Consider the following 21,303-nt stretch of genomic DNA (forward strand, 5'->3'; position numbering starts at 1 on the left):
TACGGGGCATCTTCAGTATCTGTAAATATGATACAGTAAATATGATTTTTTTTCTTATGGTTTGATTGATTAATAGATAGATAGCTGTATGAAAACAGTTATCACTATACTATGTAGTAAAATCTAAACTAGGTACTTTATTTGAGGCTGGTTGGATTGGATATAACTTCTTGACTCAAATTGTGCTGGTCGCACTATAAAAACTAGTTTTTGTTTACATACAAATAACCTCAAATTAAATTGCGAAAACGTAATAATCGCCATACATACATACATTAAACACTCGTCACTAATGGAATATTCTATTTTACGTAGTACTAAGCAAAAATAAATGGAATCTCACCGGTATATTCTGCTGTACGTTTGTAAACGTTTTCCAAATCAGTCAATAAATTTCCAGCTTGAAATTCGGACAAACACCGAATAAAAACTTTGGTAAAACTGTACATTATAGGGCGTGGAATTTGGGGGTAGTGGGGGGTGGAGAGAGGGGGGGTGGGTACTAGGAACTTCCCCTGTAAAGGGGGGGGCGCGAAAATTAATAGTTTTCGAGATATTTACAAATTAAGTTTTGGTCCGCCTAAAGCAAAGGGGGCGCAAAGTAAGGACTTAGAAAATTTTTGATCTAAAGTGAAAATTGTATAGGAATCATAAAATACATGATTTTTATTCAAAACGCTAAAATAAGCATGTTTTATAAAAAAAACTTTTTCTCTAAAATAAAAAATGGCCGAGATATTCGCCCTCAAAGATTGATGATAAAACCTAACCTAACCCTTTCCCTATCTCCTCATGTCTTTTTTATATTGTCTCAGACACTGCCTTAGCTCCGGCGCTACGGGAAGTGCAGCCCTTCCGCCCTTGCGTGACAAAGCACGGTCGCCCGTACTCCACTTCGCAGCTTCAGCTTATTGGTCGCCTTCGGCGACCAGCCTCAGCCGCTCCGCTCCGCACGGCTCCCGAGCTTTGTCACGGCGGGCGAGGGCTGCTCTCCCTCCGCGCCTCCGGCTTTTTACATACACTCTAGGGGTAGGGCAGACAAGACCACGTGGAATTCGGGGTTGACAGCTTCGGTTCTGTGGCAAGTCTTATGATAATGCAATGCTTATTTTAGCGTAACGTTTTTTAGCTAGATTCGGACTTTCGCAGCTTAATATTGAATACATAATATTCCATCATTGAAAAAATTTACATTTTACAATCCGTCATGTATCTTGGTAATTATCAAGTTTAGAGAAAAGTTGCCCCAACAAAACATGCTTTTATTAGCGTAATCTTTACGATAAAACAATAATAAATAGGTGTTATAATGATACCAACTCCATCAAACATTTTCTAAGTCCTGCGCCCCCTTTGCTTTAGGTATTTTTTTCCAGTTCCACATTGATCTGAAGCAATTAATATTAATTATTACTTTACAATAATAGTTTTCAATACTAGTAATATTGCATTAGCTCTTTGATTTGAAATATGACAGATTTAATGTAATAGACATTAGTATGACCTGTAGTTTTTTTTTTTGTTTGAGTGGGAATCGCCCTAAAGTCGCTTCTGGCACTCGCCGGCCGCTGCCGCGGCACGCTCGCTTCGCTCGCTCGGCTCGTGCGGCAGTTCAAATGTTAACCTAACACGCTCGTCGCTTCGCTCCTCGCTACCTATTTGTATGCTAAAAGTAAAAGTTTAATAGTTTTGTACAGTTTTAGGGCTTAACAGGAGTACGCACGAAACGATCTCGACTGAAAGGCGGCAAACGAACGGTAACTGAAAATGACGTCGTTATTGTTTTGTTCCACGGTACAAAGCGTACAATTAATATTGGACAGCGCTAGTCGTCCGCTAAACGGATGAATAAAATAAATTAGTCGTCCGATTACCGGATGAATAAAATAATTCAATCGTCCGATAACATCTATTTATCTATATAGTTAGGTTATCGGGGTTTCTTTAGAGAACTGCCGCACGTATTATAGGTTTTTTGTGGGGGGGAGGAGGGCACACGTAGGTATTTGATTTTTTTTTTGCGCGTCGACCTCGCGTAAACCTAACCTAACCTAACCTAACGGCTAACCTAACCTAAACTAGATTTTTTTTTGCGCGTCGACGGAGCCCCGCTTCGCGGGGCTCCTATTTCTGTGTAGTTTTTTTTTTTAAGAAACCTAACCTAACCTAACCTAACGGCTAACCTAACCTAACTTGATTTTTTTTTGCGCGTCGACGGAGCCCCGCTTCGCGGGGCTCCTATTTCTGTGTAGTTTTTTTTTTAAAGAAACCTAACCTAACCTAACCTAACGGCTAACCTAACCTAACTTGATTTTTTTTTGCGCGTCGACGGAGCCCCGCTTCGCGGGGCTCCTATTTCTGTGTAGTTTTTTTTTTAAAGAAACCTAACCTAACCTAACCTAACGGCTAACCTAACCTAAACTAGATTTTTTTTTGCGCGTCGACGGAGCCCCGCTTCGCGGGGCTCCTATTTCTGTGTAGTTTTTTTTTAAGAAACCTAACCTAACCTAACCTAACCTAACCTAAAGGCTAACCTAACCTAAACCTAACCTAACGAATTGAGGGTGAATATCTCCACCATTTTTTATTTTAGAGAAAAGTTGTTCCTATAAAACATGCTTATATTAGCGTTATCTTTACGATAAAACAATAATAAATAGGTGTTAAAATGACACCAACTCCATCAAAAGTCCTGCGCCCCCTTTGCTTTAGTCCAACCCAACTAGCTTTAGTGTTAAAAGGTTATCTAGTAATCCGAATAATCGGACGATTAAATTATTTTATTCATCCGGTAATCGGACGACTAATTTATTTTATTCATCCGTTTAGCGGACTACTAGACACTTCGATTAATATTTTTGTTAAATTATAAATTGCGAATATTAATAATTTTTTTTTATTTAATCTATTTTACAAAAACTATACTTAATAATAATTATTTTTAATGTTGTTGTTAAAAAATATACAAATTTCATAAATAAAATTTAAATTATAATATTTTTTTTGTTAGATAGAAATGTTTTACCTGAAATGAAACGCGTTTGACAATCGCTGTAGGTCAATTTGACACTGTCATAACAGTAAGTTCGCGTTTCAAAGATAAAATGGAGTAAAATTTTCCGATTTTCAAAAATTCGTGACTCAAAAACAAAAAGTTTTCGCGCTGTGAAATTTCAGATTTAGGTTCCATAAGACAATAGCTAACCACAAAAAAAATTACGACTCTCAACTCCACGCCCTATAATGTACAGTTTAGCCAAAACTTTATACACCACATCACGGACACCGCTACGTTTAACCTTTTTCATGATGTCTCCTTTTTTATTTAAATTTCTTGTTCTAAATAACAATTTTATCTCAATAATTCTCCACTTCACGAAAAAAACAACAAATTTTTATTCAACTTGACAGCTACATTGCCAATTCTGGGTTGCCAGGTAATGAAAAACGAATTAGTTCCAAAATAATTAATTTCATCTCTTTTATGTCGTACTATATAAGGGTAAGTCATATGTAGTAAGTATAAAAAATGCTAGGTCCACATGTAAATGTTAAATAAACACTAAAAAACCAAGGATTTCATTAATTTTATAATAAGTGTTTCTACGTGAATACGATATAGAAAACATTCAATCTTGTATGATGTACACATGAGTCAATATCACTAATATTTACCGTGAAATTAATAAACAAATATTACGTACACTTGTGATTTCGGAATAAGCAGACCAAAGTAGACAATACATATTATGTAAATTTATACTTTGCGCGCTCAAGGTAGAATAGAATTCAGCTTTAAAAGAAATTTGAAAATTGCGTTTTTTTTTATTTGGCCAGTTAATTTAGCTTATATTAATATCTTGACTGTTGTCTTTTTCCTACTACATAAAACTAAGCAACAAATTTATGTGCAGGATTTTTCAACACACTTTTACTAGCTTCACCTGTATCATGTCTTTTTGTATGTAATCTTCCCTATACTCGATTTTAGCCAAATTTTGACCCACTTCAAACGGACATATTTAATTCAAAATTTGTACACTTATCAAGGTATCCATACAATATAATATCATGTAGTTTTATTTAAAACTATTTATTAGATACTAGTTGGCCCGGCGAACTTCGTACCGCCCAGTCAATGAATGTCGTGTTACCTTTGGGCTATTGGGCTTGGAACTAATTTAGGCTTTGATGAATGGAATACAATGATACAAAATAAATATACCTAGATATATAACAGTATTTTATATAACACAAATAAAATATAGGCAAATAGAATAAAAAAAATAATAATTAGATACTTAATTACTTTAATATTGTTTCAACAGGAAAATTCAGTACATAAATAAAACACACGTATTTATTTCAAAATTTATTCACAAAACTATACTAAATCTGGAGCCCATAATTTAAATGTTCTGTCATACGAACATGTTGCTATATATTTATTATCCATTGAGATATCTGCACTCATCACCTGAAAAAAAAAACAATAAAAACATTACATTGTCAGCCGGCTTTACTCATAAAATTAAAATTTAACTATTGTAGGAAACATTTTGTTGGTGATTAAACTATTTAATTGAAATAAAAATATTATTTTAACATAGAACCAACATCTTTAGGTTCTTGATAAAAATCTTGCAGATGCAAACAAGAAATTTCGTAAAGGATAAAAGTGATTTTTGAAGTGAAACATCTTTTTGCGCGTTGAGAGTAAAATTCGAGGTCGCGTCATGGCGATACCGTCACGTCATGGAGTAAGGCGACGATTTATGTATCTTTGAATCTTGCCAAAGAAATTTTACTGACACGCTATTTTTAGGGTTTCGTACCGAAAGGCTCCAGCACAGACATGTATCAAGGATAGACTAAGCGAGTATATGTACTTCCCGTGTCCAAACTAAGTTTATGAAACTTACTTGACGCTGGCCTACACTCAGTCCGCGCTTGCAGTTCGCCAAGGAAAGACGTGAAGCTGAATAAAGTAAAATGCCGAATTGCGCCGTTATAAACTGTAGAAACTCCACAGCTGTGAGTGACCGAGTTAGCAGAGATGTTTCCTTCCACCGGTAAGTAATTTTCTAATCAGAATATGCACTATTTATTTTAAAATCAAATAAAGAATATCTGTGGAAAACGATCGTGACAAACACGGATACCAAATCATACGAAATGATTCGGAATACATTGCGGCTTTTACTTGGCACGGTAAAGATCGCGTCGTATGATAACAAGCAATGAATAGCGTCTTCTCATTTTTCTGTTCTCATTTTTCTGTCCAATTTTGTGGTTAGTGATGTTCATTTGATGCAACAGTTCTCGATTCTAATCGATTTTATAATCGAACAGAAAAATGATAATTTGAAGGAGCAATTTTTCAGAAAAAAAGGCATAGATTTTTTTTGTCATTTAATACGACTTGACCTAGAACTTTTAAGTATTTTAATACAAAGGTACTAAAAATAAATATTATGACATGGACGCCATTAGTTAAAGTGTCATCTTGGGAGTTTTTTAAGAAAACTCCTTATTGCTTAGACTATGTTTGTTTTTTCAGTTTTCCAAGTAACCCGAACATAAAAGGAAAATGGATCGATGCAACGGGACATAAAGATTGATTGATTGACAGTTTCATTACTTTCTTTCGATGGCCTCTCTAGTACGTAGTACATGGTAACTCAATGGGCATATGTAAGAAAAAGCTAAAACACATTAGTTTACTTGTTAGAATATTAAAAGGTTTATAACTTTATTTTATCATCCCTCTGTCTATGGTAATTATCATTTTTCTGTCTTGAATCGATTTAGTAATCGATTACGATTCATTTATTTGACTACCTCTTAGACATAGATCTAGTTTGATCTGAAAATGAAATTAACATCACTAAAAAGCGCTTGTGACGTCATAACGCGTCAAGGTCAGTACAAAAAATATGACACGCTTGGTTTTCATACAGATCGCGGTACTTGCGTTGTCTACTTAAATATACATGTCTGTGGGCTCCAGGCTGTATCTCAGAAACCGTGACAGCTAGAAAGCTGAAATTTTTATATCTTTTTATCATGTCAAATATTTATTATTTATTGTTATACCTTATTATCATGTCCAGATAGTGTCCTCAATGGATGCCAGGCGGGGTTCGACCAGAGTTTGGCCGTTTTGTCATACGATGACGTCAGCAGAAAGTGACCGTGGCTCTTTTGGTATCTGACGTCTGCAAAATGGAAGTTCTTTTTTTTAATGGAAAATTTATATGAATATTGTTAATACAAATCCTACTAATATTGAAAATGCGAAAGTTTGCGAGACTGGTTGGATGTATGTATGTATTTTTCATGAAATACACTACTGGCCAGATTTGGATGATACTGACATGAGGTATAGAAATACTTGATTTTTCCGCGGGTTGAATCGCGCTTTTAATAGAGCTAGTATTAATATTATTAAATATATAATAGTATTAAATGGCTTGGATGTAAGGTTAAATTACGGAAATCAAATTTTAAAATTATTGTTTTCATTTTTTTTCTTTCAGTAAATCTCTATCCGGACTAGTTGGGGGCTAATGTTTTAGCTTTATCATACCCACATAATTTTGAATTATTTAATTTTTAATAACAATTTATAAAACATACATATACTGTTATTAATATTACAACTCACCACTCAATAGATGCGTGTGCGCAGGTATTGTATACAGGCAGGCGCGTCGTCTTAGGTCCCATATTTTTGTCTGTAAATTAAATAAATAATTTTTGTATTTTGTTTTAAGTATCCCGTATTATTTATAAAAATACATGATGATTTTTTTTAGGTTTTTTCTACATAAAAAAAGGGCTCGGCCGACTTTGTGTATGTTGAAAATACACGCATATCTATAGGTCGTAATATACTTAACAAATAAACACATGAATGCGAGAGCTAAGCGAGGACGGGACCCATCGCACATAATTTAATATTTGGTTTTATAGCATTCAAATCTATACTTATATTATAAAGCTGAAGAGTTTGTTTGTTTGAACGCCCTATTCCTTATCTCAGGAACTGGTCTGAATTGAAAAATTGGTATTGGTCCGAATTGAAAAATTCTTTCGGTGTTAGATAGCCCATGGAACAATGCGGGTAAAACCTCGGGGAGCAGTATATAATACTAACCTGATGATCAGCAGCTGCGGTGGCCAAGTGGTGGCCCACGGGGGACCAGTCGACCCCCAGCACTGCCCCCAAGTGGCCCTCGAGGAACATAACACAACGACCGGTCCGCAGGTCCCATACACGACCGAACGCGTCCATGCCGCTAGAATTGAGAATAAAAAACATTTTTGAAGTGAAACTTCTTTATCGGGGTTGGAAAAAAATTTAGTGTAACATTTTTGTCGTTACGCGTGACAAATTTCCGTTACGCGCCATCTTTTTCTTATCCCTACCACGCGTGATTCGACGTATTTCAGTAAAGTTGCATATAGTAAATTATTTTTTGAAAAATAAGGTCCTAAAGAAGTTTCACTTCTTACGTGTGTACACTAGTACACGCACACATTTTTTTATTATATTTTTTAAGAGAACATGGTAAAATCAATAAAAGTATTACTATTTTACAATATTTTTTAAATTTTTGTCTTGCATCAATGTAATCTAGTATGAAATAAACAGTCAAAGCGAATACATGTATTTTTCTTTAACATTCCTCTGCTAAGCTAATTTGAACCTTATCATAATTTATTTAACAGGGATAAAAGTGAAGTCCCATGTCCCCAAGTGGGGTAAGTGGCAGATGCATTATACATCTGTTTCACTGATCGATTTTCTTTAGGGACAAGTAGGTGATCATCCTTCTGTGTCCTACCAGACCCAAGACATTTTTTTTCTTCGTCTCCACCGGGAATAGAACCCAGGATTTCTCGGTGTTACGCTCACGCGTCAACCACTGTACCAAGGAGGCGCTCTGGACAAAAACACAAGGATAATTGATGCCAAATTAAAATATTGAGGTCTGTCAACTTATTTTTGTACTTATCACTATAGAATGATCTATTCTTTCAAGCTTTTCTTTGCTTGTATCTATAATCTATATATAACTTGCTTTCCGCCCGCGGCTTCGCCCGCGCAGTCAAAGAAAAACCCGCATATTTCCTGTTCCCGTGGGATTTCCGGGATAAAACCTATCCTATGTGTTAATCCAAGGTACCCTCTATATGTGTGCTAAATTTCATTGTAATCGGTTCAGTAGTTTTTACGTGAAAGAGTAACAAACACACACACATCCTCACAAACTTTCGCATTTATAATATTAGTAGGACATGTAATGAATAAAAAAAACCTTGCATATTATTCAAATATTTTTCATATAAATAATAAAAAATAATCACCCTGTAGCCGCAAGCGATCCATCGCACTGGAAGGACACGCTGTATACGGGTTTCGCGTGACCCTCTTGATGCAATACTTCCGTAGCTGTAAGAGAGATATAGTATTATTATTTATTATTACTTTGAATATTTTAATAAGTTTTTTTGACACTAAATATCTAAATAATATCAAAAATACAGCTTCTTTTTTTCAGAAACAGATTCTTTTTAATTCTATTTAAATTATGTTAGTATTAAATTATGATTAATATTACAAATTACATATATTATGTAGAGATAAACTACGATAACATGGCGTGCCCCTCCAAATTACTGTTTCAATGTGTGTAGTGACATCCTTACGAAGGAGTTTGTATGTAGTTGTACGTATTCGTCTTTAGTACTTTAGTAGCAGGCCGGCAGCGGTCTGAATCTTGGTGGTGCATTGTAAATACTTTCACAAATACTTTCAAACGTTTTGAATTTTGGAGGGGCGCGCCATGTTATCGTAGTTTATCTCTATATTTATGTATAATCTGCTTGCGATATGGCAACGTCTTAAGGAGTTCCATACAAACATACAGGTATAGCTAATAAAAGCGCGTTAAAATCAAGTATTTATTTTAATTTCAAATGAAAAAAATGTCAAACTTCAAAGTAATCAAAACTTACAGCTTATTCACAAAAAAAAAACAAACAAAAACATACCAGTCTCCAAATCCCACAGCCTCCACGAGTTATCAAAAACGCTTGCTGCCAAAAATCTGCCCGACGGATGGAATTGAACCCGGGACACGCGGGACGGCGAGTGCCCTTCGAGAGAGGCTAGCGGTTTGTCGCTGGAAAAGTTATGTATAATTTTATATATAAATAATTTTAAGAAAGAGAGAAAGAAAGCATTTATTTCAGCACACACAAACATACAAAGATAATATTATAATTTAAAACAAGGTAAATTATATATATACTAGCGGTCCGCCCCGGCTTCGCCCGTGGTACATATTTCGCAATAAAAGGTAGTCTATGTTCTTTCTCAGGGTCTAAAGATTATCTGTGCCAAATTTTATCAAAATCGGTCCAGTAGTTTATGCGTGAAAACCATACATTCTTCTCTGTCGATTCACTCTTGGCAGAGTGGTCGTGGTCACGTTGAGACATCCACATCGGTGGTAGAGGCGGACCATACATACATACATACAAACCTTTCCTCTTTATAATATTAGTATAGATAAAAAAAAACATAAATGAATATGTGGTGGCATACGCCAAAAAGGATGTCACTCAGGTTTTTCTGAGGCATGTGCCCACATCACTGATAACTAACTAATTTTCCACCCGCGGCTTTACATGCTTTGTCTAAAACCTAATAAATTATATATTAAAATCTTCCTCGACAACCATTCTATCTATTAAAAAAAACCGAATCAAAATCCGTTGCGTAGTTTTAAAGATTTAAGCATAGAAAGGGACATGGAAGGATAACAAAATATGGAGAAAATTGAACACTTTTAAAGGGAATATTTTAGTTCATAGAATCTAGTATCCAATAATTAATAACTCATATACTGTGAACACGAAGAATATATTTTTTCCAATTCAAAATCAGATTATTGTTAGACGTAACTTTTGATTTAATAATTTTGTGGATGAATAGTTGTCACTATTGCCTGTCAAAACATGTTTAGCTGTCGAATACTATAAATTGCCGCTTTCCTTTGAATCGGCGCGCATTCGTACGAATCGTGCCTAGGGGCTCGGACGTTGTTTATACGACGTTCGACCAACTACCCTCACTTTGCTTATAGTCGTTGACTTGCTGCGATTTGTTATCAACTACCTTCATCAATTACGTAGCTGTGTAGAATCGCAGTACATTCTTATTACATTCAAACTAATATTTAACCCGACCTCGCGTGTTATTTCTAACATTATAATATATTACTAACCTAATAAAATTCCATAGATGCACGTTACCGTCATACGAACACGACGCCATTTTGACGGACTCCGATGCGTCTTCGATTGCGTCCATATTTTGTTCTATTTTCGCGTCGCCATCTTTGTTTTTGTTTTTTTCTATCTGAAACACATATTATGTAGATAGATGTATAATATAATTAATTGCTTACTCTTGGAACATAAAAACATGAAATTTTTATAAAAACTGTATACTATGTGATACAATTTAGAATAGGATCGATGCTCCGTCATTTTGTGACGTCACTACACGTCGCCTAATTTAAGGAATATCGTTTGTATTTAAATTTGACGCATGATATATTCTTGCTTCAGGTTTAAATTGTATCACCGTTTAATTTTTTTGAAGTGAAACTTCTTTATCGGGGTTGGAAAAAAATTTAGTGTAAAATTTTTTCGTTACGTGTGACATTTTTACGTTACGCGCCATCTTGCGTGATTCGACGTATTTCTGTAAAGTTGCATATAGTAAATTATTTTTTGAAAAATAAGGTCATAAAGAAGTTTCACTTCTTACGTGTGACACTAGTACACGCACACATTTTTTTTTAAAAGGACCACATGGTTTTCAAAGAATACAATAATTATTAAAATCGGTTAACCCAATAGAAAGTTCTGACAACACAAAAATTCTTTAGTTCTGTGAACTCCGAACTTTAATACATTCGAATTTAAACCTCCTCTTTTATTGAAGTCGGTTGAAAATAAATATTAAATCTATTTTCCTTACCATATCCAAAAAATGGTGTGGAACCGTGGCCTGAGGGTGGAAAGTCGCCGAACTGACGTTACATTTGTGACCTTTTAGCGTCTGTAGAGGGATACAGTCTGGCACCGACCAGACCTTTACCAGACCTGACCTGTGGATTTGTAAATTCAAATTCAAATTCAAAAATTATTTATTGTGAGTCACAGGTATTATGGGTTATTACATTGTATTAGGTGATCCGCTGTGATCTGCCATGTGGCGTACAATTTTTAAAAATGTTTTACACAGATTATTAATTATTAAACCGATTATACATTTATACCATTATTATTATTAAAAACAAAAGGCACAAAATATTATTGAATGGTCCATATTTAAAATTGAAATAGGTAAATGTAATGGGTTTTTAGAAAATGTATGTAATAGAGAGTGACCTGTAGGGAGTGTACCTAGTGCACACTAAAAGTTTTGCGTTTCTGGCCACCCATAAATGTTTGAATTTCGAGTGTTATATTTTTTTAACATATGAAGTCTCATAAGTTAAGGAAAAAAAAATTGGGGGAAAGCGCTTGTCAATTTTTTTTTTATCTCAAGTTGAAGTTCGTTGTCCGTAGCAAAAACGGAACTAACACGAAACAATTTTAGGGCGATGATTTTTGATGATTTTAAAAGTTCGCTTTCTCCGAAAGCTTGCACTGCTCGCCTTCAAAATACTTTTGGGAGGGAAGCACCTCATTTGAGCACTGTAAGGCATTGATATGCTGAATTTCATCGAGGCCGTGTTTCTCACCATGATGAAATTCCTGAAGGTCGACCCTCAACTGCGATCACGGAGGAAAATATGGCTACCGTCAGACGACTAATTTAAGAAAATTGCCATATCACTTATTAGGAGATTCGAGGACATTTGGGGATTGGTATGAGACAAATCCAGAAAATTTTACATGAACATTTCAAAGTTAGGAAGCTTGGTTGACGGTGGATTGCTCCCAAACTCACTCCAGAACAAAAACGACATCGAGTAGATTGGTGTTCAGAAATGCTATTAAAGTACAATTACGGACATTCTAATGCCGTGTATAATATCGTGATAGGATATGAAATATGAATATATGGTTATATTCCAGAAAGTAAACACCAATATTCTTTGTGGGCGTTTGAAAGTGACAGCAAACCAACCAAATTGAGGCAGGCGAGAAGGGTTGGCAAACAAATGATTGCATTATTTTTCTCTAAGACGAATCCTGTCTGCACTATCCCACTTGAGTTACAAAAGACTGTTAATGTCGAGTGGTACACCACTATTTGTTTGCCCAATGTCTTAGAAAAAATAAGAGAAAAGCGACCTAGAAGTCGCATCTTGTTGCACCATGACAATGCTTCGGCGCACACCGCGAACAAAACAAAGTCATTTTTGGCTTCTGAAAACATAGAGCACGTGACTCATGCCGCACGCAGTACTAACCTAGCACCTTGCGATTTCTTCCTTTTCCCAAAAATCTATGATTCAATGAGTGGTTCGACATTTACGTGGCCAGAAGAGGCCGTGGTTGCTTTCAAACAGCACGCAGAAAACATACCCTCGGTCCAATGGTCCTCATGTCTCCAGAAATGGTTTGAACGGATGAAAAAGTGTTTTAAATGTAACGGAGAATACTTTAAAAAGTAGTAAATATAATATTAGACGAATAAATTGTTTTATTTATTAGTTACGCAAAACTTTCAGTGTGGCCCACGTATTTTGAGGGCCCAATTCACATTGGGTACTATAATTGGCCCATCACATGATAGTCGATATTTGCCGCCATTACGGCGATTACGAATAATCATCTACATTTAGGCCCTCTATTCACCCAACGCTGCCCATTGTACATTTACAATATATTTTATACTAGTGGTCCGCCCCGGCTTCGCCCGTGATACATATATCGCAATAAAAGGTAGCCTATATCCTTTCTCGGGTATTCAAAATATCTCCACACCAAATTTCATGCAAATTGGTTCAGTAGTTTAGGCGTGATTGAGTAACAGACAGACAGACAGAGTTACTTTCGCATTTATAATATTAGTATGGATTAGTATGGATTACATGGGGTGTGATTTTTTGAGTGTGCGGGGATATTTTATATAGATTGTATTTTTCGTATGAATTTATTATATAGAACTAGCTTTCCGCCCGCGGCTTCGCCCGCGCTTTCAAAGAAAAACCCGCATAGTTCCCGTTCCCGTGGGATTTCCGGGATAAAACCTATCCTATGTGTTAATCCAAGTATCTCTATATGTGTGCTAAATTTCATAGTAATCGGTTCAGTAGTATTTGCGTGAAAGAGTAACAAACACACACACACACACATCCTCACAAACTTTCGCATTTATAATATTAGTAGGATGTGTTTTGGGAGGTGGATATTTTATACTAGCTGCTCCACGCGGTTTCACTCCTGTGGCTCCACTCCTGTTGGTCGTAGCGTGATGATATAATATAACCTTCCTCGATAAATGGGCTATCTTACACAGAATTTATCAAATCGGACCAGTAGTTCCCGAGATTAGCGCGTTCAAACAAACAAACTCTTCAGCTTTATAATATTAGTATAGATTATGCAGGATGAACTTTTACAGTTAGACAATTAAATATTTTCAAACGAAAACAAATATATATCGTAATGAATACTGACCAACTTGAAGTTATCAACATTTGGCTGTCACTGCTGAAGCGGCAGAAACTTATGGGACGCGTGTCACCAATCTGAAAGATATAACAAAAAAATACGCTTAAATAAGATTATCTCATGAAATTATTATATTATCGCAGATCCATCATAGGTGTAGAAAGTTAGAAGTAAATTTGTCCCTTTAAAATGGGTCAAAATTCTGGTCTAAAGTCGGTTACATACAAATATACGTGTTAATATCAACTTTTCATCGATTAAAATATGGATATATGTACTTATAAACTAGTATTTTCTAGTGTTTGATTTTACGCGAGTATTATACATTTAGAAATTAAAGACTTTTTAACAGATTTTAAACGCGATTTATTCATTCTATTATTTTCCCGACGTTTCGAACACTTTACAGCGAGCGTGGTCACGGGGAGACACGGGGTGTCTAAAATCCGTTAAAAAGTCTTTAATTTCTACTAATATACTGTTTTTCTGCAAATTTTACCTATATCCTAAGGTTGCCTGGAAGATATCGCTTCTTAGCGATAAGGCCGCCTATATTGTACCGCTTCTTATTACTTTGTGTGTATTACTTTTCTTGGCTTTGTTATGTGTGTGCAATAAAGTGTTTATTATTATATTTGGATGTGATCACGGCTCATATATAAACTAAAATAAGAATTTCTATCTGTATGTGTGCTAATCTCTGGAACCGCTGAACCGATTTTGATAGAATGTTTACTGGCAGATAGAATTGACTTTTTTTGGCAATGGCTTCATTCATAAATCCAAGTAGCGGACTGAGCTGGTAAATAAATAAGAATTAAGAAGAGATAAGAAAAGTAAAGAAGAGATCTCACCTGACTGCAATAAATAGACATGGCCGACGCTTTCCTCTGCGACTCTTGTTTCGCCGCCGCTCTGATACTACCCGCTAGTTGTAACTCTTCGCGGGCTTGCATTAACCTGAAAATGTATGAAAAAAATTGGTTGTCTGTAAAGTCGGTTTACTGACGATAGTTGAACGTGACAACGTCCGATTGTGCTTCTTTGTCGATCGTTCCGCGCTCTCGCTTGCACTTCAAGCCTTACATGGAACGCCTCAGAGCGAGGTAACGCCGCATGAGTCATGTTTTTTCGTGCGTGCAGCCGGCTCTATCGAATTAGAATTATCGTTTTCACGTCAATATTGTGTTGTACAGTTTTTAAGGTTCCGGCTTTGTTAAAATTAAAGGCATCGAAACTTCTCAATAGTTATCTGTCGAAAAATAGTTATCCGTAACATACAGTTCATTTATTATTTTTCGGTAGATTATAATCTATTGATGTGAAACCGTAAAATCGTGAAATGGGCATTCGATATGATGAGTAGTGTGTACCTGACGCACGTTTGAGAAATGATTATTGTCGGCATAACACGTTACTGAAATATATTCGTATTATAGTAAATAAAAACCGTATGTGTGCTGTGTATGTGCGTGCCTGTGTGTGCATGTTTACAATTAGCTGTTATGTCGTGTGTGTGTGTGTATTGCTTACGTGTGTGTGAAAGACACCTGCGTGCTTGTTTATACATGTACGCAAAGTGAATCTGTGTGTGTGTGTATATCCATACCTCCGCTTAGCCCTCGGCAGCGAGTATCTGGCAATCCAGAGCCTCGCTTCCCTCAACTCCGGCGGCCCCTCGTGGTACCATGTTCCCTCTCTGCCCCTGTCCCTCTCTATTCGAGCCTCTTCTTCTTCTAGCTTTTTGTTTATCGCGTCTTCGCCGAGGCTAGAATAGTTTCTTTTTAATATGTTATACAATCACATGCGTGAGAGAAAGGGAAGTCAGACAGTCTGGCGCCGTAAAGAGTTAGGTAATGAAGGGGATTTATCTAAACTAATATTATAAAGAGGAAAGGTTTGTATGTATGTATGGTTTTCACGCATAAAATACTAGACCGATTTTGATGAAATTTGGCACAGATAATCTTTAGACCCTGAGAAAGAACATAGGCTACCTTTTATTGCGAAATATGTACCACGGGCGAAGCCGGGGCGGACCGCTAGTTTGCCCATAAGAAGTTATCACAACAAAAATAAATATTCACATTATACATTTTCAATTATAAGCTAAATCTTCTTGAAAAAGTGTCAGTTAAAATTTAATAGAATGGTTTATTTGGCAAAATCATTAGTACAGTGGTTTTATTCGCGTTGATGAATACTAAAAATAATGCCTTGGTCGGAACACAGAAAAGTGATCTATCCGAGAAACAGATGTATCATCTAATCCATGCCTTACAAAGGGATTTATTTTATTCATATACTAGCTTTCCGCCCGCGGCTTCGCCCGCTTTGTCTAAAACATAATAAATTATATACTAAAACCATCCCCTTGAATCACTCTATTAAAAAAAACCGCATCAAAATCCGTTGCGTAGTTTTAAAGATTTAAGCATACATAGGGACATAGGGACAGAGAAAGCGACTTTGTTTTATACTATGTAGTCATTGAGGTATTATTAATGATAATTTTTATCTAGCAAAACCTTAATTCTGATTTTATTTCATAGTAGTGCAAATGTGTTATAATGTTTAAAATTCCATTGCGTTAAATACAATGGGATTGACATCACTTGTTCATACAAAAATCAAAATAAATATAGATAAATGTAATAAATCTCAAAATCACTCACTAACTGAGCAGATCTCGAAGCCGCACCCTCCTCTCTGCCGGCCCCTCTCCGAACAGGCACACTGGCTCGCCCAATTGTCGTAAACTTCTACGCACCTAAAATATATATAATCAAATAGAAAGAAATATGATGATTGATTTCTCCCAATAATTGAACTACCTTCAATTTAAATACTATGTATAGAATGAAATAGTCGTAAAATAATATCTGAGCGGCACTGTCTTAATACTTTGAGTTGCTAGCAGAAAGCTACCAAACTTATAAAAAATCGTAGGAAATTCAAAACTGTACATTGAATATTTTTTAAAAGAATACTTGGACTGTGATCTACAAATAATATCAAAGCGAAAAACATAGTATTTGAAGAATGAAGAAGAATGTTTGTCTGTATGTATGTCCAGGATAAACTCAAAAAGTACTGCATAAATTTACTTCAAATTTGGTACCAAGATAGCTTGAGGCCTGAGAAAGAACATAGGATATGTTTTATCCTGGAAATCCCTTGGGAAAAAATTTATGGATAGATTATAATCTACTAAATCTCAGTGACATACAACACTTACTGGGTTAATTCTTAAGATGTGTTTTAGTTATTCATATATACCTCATCATCATCAGTAGAAACGTTTAGTTGTCTAGCTTTCCGTCTCCTCTCAAACTCTTCAAGGAGTGCCTTTTTGTCTCTCGACATTTCTTCATCGAGCTCCATGTATTCTGAAAAAAAAAATGTTAATTCAGTTTATTTTTTTTATAATGTTGGCAGTGTGTATCTAAGGTAATATTTGTACTATGATACACATTTAATCTGAATTTTAGCTATCCTAATTAGTTCACATTCCAAATTGGTGTTAATATCAGAGATCAATCATTAATTTTATGTTTGTTTAAGCTCGCAGTTGCACTCATACAGTAAATAAGGTAAGTTGTTTATTTATGGTAATTGAAAAAACTTTTATATGTTAGTAAAATAAGTCTATCTATAGAAAATTCACAAATTTAAACCCATTTTCCATTGTTAAGACGTTGAAAAGATCGAAAATTCATAGTTGTTAAACATTAGTATTGTAACGGGTAATAATAAGTTCTAATCTTGGCATAATGAATTAAAAACGTATGTTTTAAGTCTATCTGTATATCATAAACATATTGGAACTCATCTTCTTCTCTAAAGAAGTCGAATAAATCGAATATTTAGTTGTACTTACCATTGGATATCTGTATGTCTCCCATTTCTTTTCCATCGTCATCTTCGAACCCCTCCTTAGCAGCGGCTGCCAGAGCAGCCAGCCGCGCTTTTTCTTGCTCCTCCAGTGATCCATAGTGCACTGTTTTTGGCTTTTTAATAACAATCACATCATCATCATCCGACATTTTGAGGTTATGTTTTCAAACAAGTTTTCTGATAGTTTGATACGTATTATTAATTTATTATTAGAATCACACTGTAATGAGGTTGCTTCTGTTTAAATTGCCACTTTCTTCTTATTTACAAGCCTTATAATTATTTTTTTTGTAAAGCTTGGAATTTGCTTGGAATACAAACATTGATTTGTTTGTCAATTCGAAATGACGTTTCGGATCACAGACAGTTGAAAATTGAAAGTACAGATTATAAAATACTAGCGACCCGCCCCGGCTTCGCACGGGTCTTAGATCATTAAGTAATGGATAACACTCGCAGGCGTTTCCCCTTTTGCCAAGGTATAAGATTATTCGAATCGAAAAATCTTACGCTTTCATAAAAACTACTTGCGTAATCGATTACAAACACTCTGCGTATTCGTAAAACATTGAAAGGACGTCTGCGAGTGCTCCGCTAAAAATGCCGTTTTGCACTGTCAAGTCTTGCAGAAGCAATTCAAACATGTCGAATATTAAAAAAGATGGAATAACCTTTAATTTGTGTATAGTTTTTTATTTTTTTAACGTACATTTCTAATTAAATGCAATTTCTAATAATCGTCGATGTATCGTTTAGCGATATGATCAAGACAAATAATCGAGTCATCAGTCATGTTTAGAGAGAGAGAGAGAGACGAGACTATCATGGAAAGAAAATATACAAATTTAATCTTTGTTAACTAAGAGATAAAGTTGAATTTAAAACGCGATAATGAACCGCATTCCTTACGAGACTATCTTTTAAAGAAATACAAATTTAATCTTTATGATATAAGTTATAAAGTTGAATTTAGAACGCGATATTGAACCGCACTCCACACGAGACAACTTGGAATGAAATACAAATTTAATCTTTATGAACTTAGGGATAGAGTTGAATTTAAAAACTCGTCGCTTAAAAGGTCGTAAATTTTTACGACTTTCGTGGCACAAATTATTTTTGTGAATGTGTGATTGTGTTTCAATAGTGTGAGTTACCCTCCCCGCACCAAAATCAGCAGAAAGTTTAGTTAGAACATTTGCCAGCGTACTCCATCCATTACTTAATGATCTAAGGCACGGGTGCAATGCTGATACTAAATACACTACAGAAAAACTGTGAACGTTGTATATAAAAACATAGCGGCCTGCTCCGGCTTCGCACGGGTATAAAATATATAGCCGGCCGCCGCAAACGCTACGTCCCACAATTTTTAAATCTGTAATATCTTCGAAAATATTCACTTAAATCATACGGTGTAAAGAGCCATATAGATCTATATTAAATGAACAATGTATTCAAGGTATTTAATTGGTTAAGGATTAATGCTGTAATGCACGCGGCTTCGCCCGCTTTGTCTAAACCCTAATAAATAAATAAATAAATAAAAATCGTTTATTTAGAAACAATACATACATACAAAAATAATTTAGACACGACGATCAAACTCAAACTCAAACTCAAACATTCATTTATTCATATTAGCACTTTCGAATCGTCATTAGTCATTACATAAGTATTTTTAACATTTACCAACTCTAATCGAAATCGCCTCAACTACTCGACGCCTTCCTCTCCAGACTTAGCCAGTATTGTTAACTTAACTTATATACTACTAGAGGTCCGCCCCGGCTTCGCCCGTGGTACATATTTCGCAATAAAAGGTAGCCCATGTCCTTTCTCGGGTATCAAAATATCTCCATACCAAATTTCATGCAAATTGGTTCAGTAGTTTAGGCGTGATTGAGTAACAGACAGACAGACAGAGTTACTTTCGCATTTATATAATACTAGCTTTCCGCCTGCGGCTTCGCCCGCGTTTTCAAAGAAAAACCCGCATAGTTCCCGTTCCCGTGGGATTTCCGGGATAAAACCTAGCCTATGTTACTCGTGGATAATGTAGCTTTCGAATGGTGAAAGAATTTTTAAAATCGGTCCAGTAGTTTATGAGCCTATTCATTACAATCAAACAAACAAACAAACAAACAAACAAAGTTTTCCTCTTTATAATATTAGTGTAGATTAGTATGGATTACATCCATACTAATATTATAAATGCGAAAGTACCTAACTCTGTCTGTCTGTTACTCAATCACGCATGTAATTTTGTATAGAGATATTTTGATACCCGAGAATGGACATAGGCTACTTTTTACCCCGGGACATAGGATAGGTTTCCTATCCTACGGGAACGGGAACTATGCGGGTTTTTCTTTGACTGTGTGGGCGATGCCGAGGGTGGAAAGCTAGTAGGTATTTTTATAAAATAGAGAATCTTTAAGAACTAATTGAGGTTAAAAATAACACTATAGACCTCTTGAATCACTCTTGTGATGCCTGCCTCGTTTAGCTCATCGAATATTGATTATTGAATACTATGGTATTTCGATATATTTTCCAGACAGTTTACGCTGTGAATTGAACTGACTAGTGATGAAGATGGTAAATAACAAGACACTAATCACTATAAAACTCATATTACAATCATGTATATGTAGGTACTATAATTGACCATGGCTAGTTATTGCGTTTATGATAGGTATGAATTTGCCAGTCAGTTCAATTCAAGGCGTAAACTGTCTGGAAATAAGAGGTCATAATACGGCCCCAGAAAAGTGTTTCTCGTTTGAAAAGTGTTCGAAACCCGAGAACAATAACTACTTAAATAAATTAAAGTTTAAACATATAGCGTTTAAAATATTTTAATTTTCGTTTAATACTCGCGTAAAATCGATCAAAAGAAAATACAACTTTTAAATATTAATTTAACTGAATAAAAATAGTAATTTGTCATCATTTAAATATATTAATTCGTCATTATTAATACGCATTGGTTACATAGGTATAATGCTAATAATTAAAAGCGCTTGCTATCTACACTTAACCACTAACTTCAGCATCATGGCTTCACGCGTCATATATGAGGAAAATATCTCAAAAACAACCATGTTCACATCATGTTCATTTATATTTATAAACAGTTTTAGAACCTGCATGTTTGTTATATATATTCAAATTTAAATTCTAATCAGTATTTGTTTATTTATTCATCGAAAATGATTTTTCTCTCATAATTTGTATTATATATAACTATTCACTTATTTATTGATCGGAAGGAAGTTTTTTTTCATTATTAATATCTCAAAAAATTGCTCCTTAAATGCTCCATCAGAATCAGTAATTGCTCCACTTCTATAATTATTAGTTTATTTATAATTAATTAAAAAAAAATCAAAATACTGAAAACTTGATTTTCCTATAGAATGAAAAATATTCACTTTTCATAAAAAAAAAAATTCCAAAAAAATTGCTCCCGATTTGCTCTATCAATTACAAAAAAAAAATATTAAATTTTGATAATTTTTACAATAATTAACTGAAAAACTATGTTTGCATAGTAAACTACTGCGCTGTGACGTCATAAATTGTCGTTGCGACGCAAGGGCCATATTTACATGTATCAGTTACATGTATCATAGCAGTCAGCACTGCAGCGATATCTATAGACCTTAATAATAACCCGGGTTAAACTCAAAA

At 35.0% G+C, this 21,303-nt stretch overlaps 2 protein-coding genes across 2 annotated transcripts in view; both read right to left on the reverse strand.

The window, feature by feature from the left end:
- The window catches only part of Prp3 (pre-mRNA processing factor 3), a 147,039-nt gene that overhangs the window by 101,982 nt on the left and 23,754 nt on the right, over positions 1-21,303 (reverse strand). The gene's annotated exons all lie outside the window — the stretch shown is intronic.
- U4-U6-60K (U4-U6 small nuclear riboprotein factor 60K) lies at positions 4,360-17,956 on the reverse strand. Its single transcript, XM_090118265.1, has 14 exons — positions 17,591-17,956; positions 16,990-17,099; positions 16,386-16,480; positions 15,320-15,478; positions 14,565-14,670; positions 13,717-13,787; positions 11,060-11,189; positions 10,299-10,432; positions 9,061-9,191; positions 8,374-8,458; positions 7,160-7,301; positions 6,668-6,737; positions 6,097-6,218; positions 4,360-4,477 (listed from the first exon to the last, which is right to left on the reverse strand). Exons 1-14 carry the CDS (start codon positions 17,754-17,756, stop codon positions 4,385-4,387), a joined length of 1,614 nt encoding a protein of 537 aa, XP_089974391.1. The 5' UTR covers positions 17,757-17,956; the 3' UTR covers positions 4,360-4,384.

This window comes from Colias eurytheme, chromosome 29 (genome assembly GCF_061535395.1).
Source record: "Colias eurytheme isolate Ceu_HAF_F1 chromosome 29, ilColEury1 Martin Lab GWU primary, whole genome shotgun sequence".
NCBI classification, from domain to species: domain Eukaryota; kingdom Metazoa; phylum Arthropoda; class Insecta; order Lepidoptera; family Pieridae; genus Colias; species Colias eurytheme.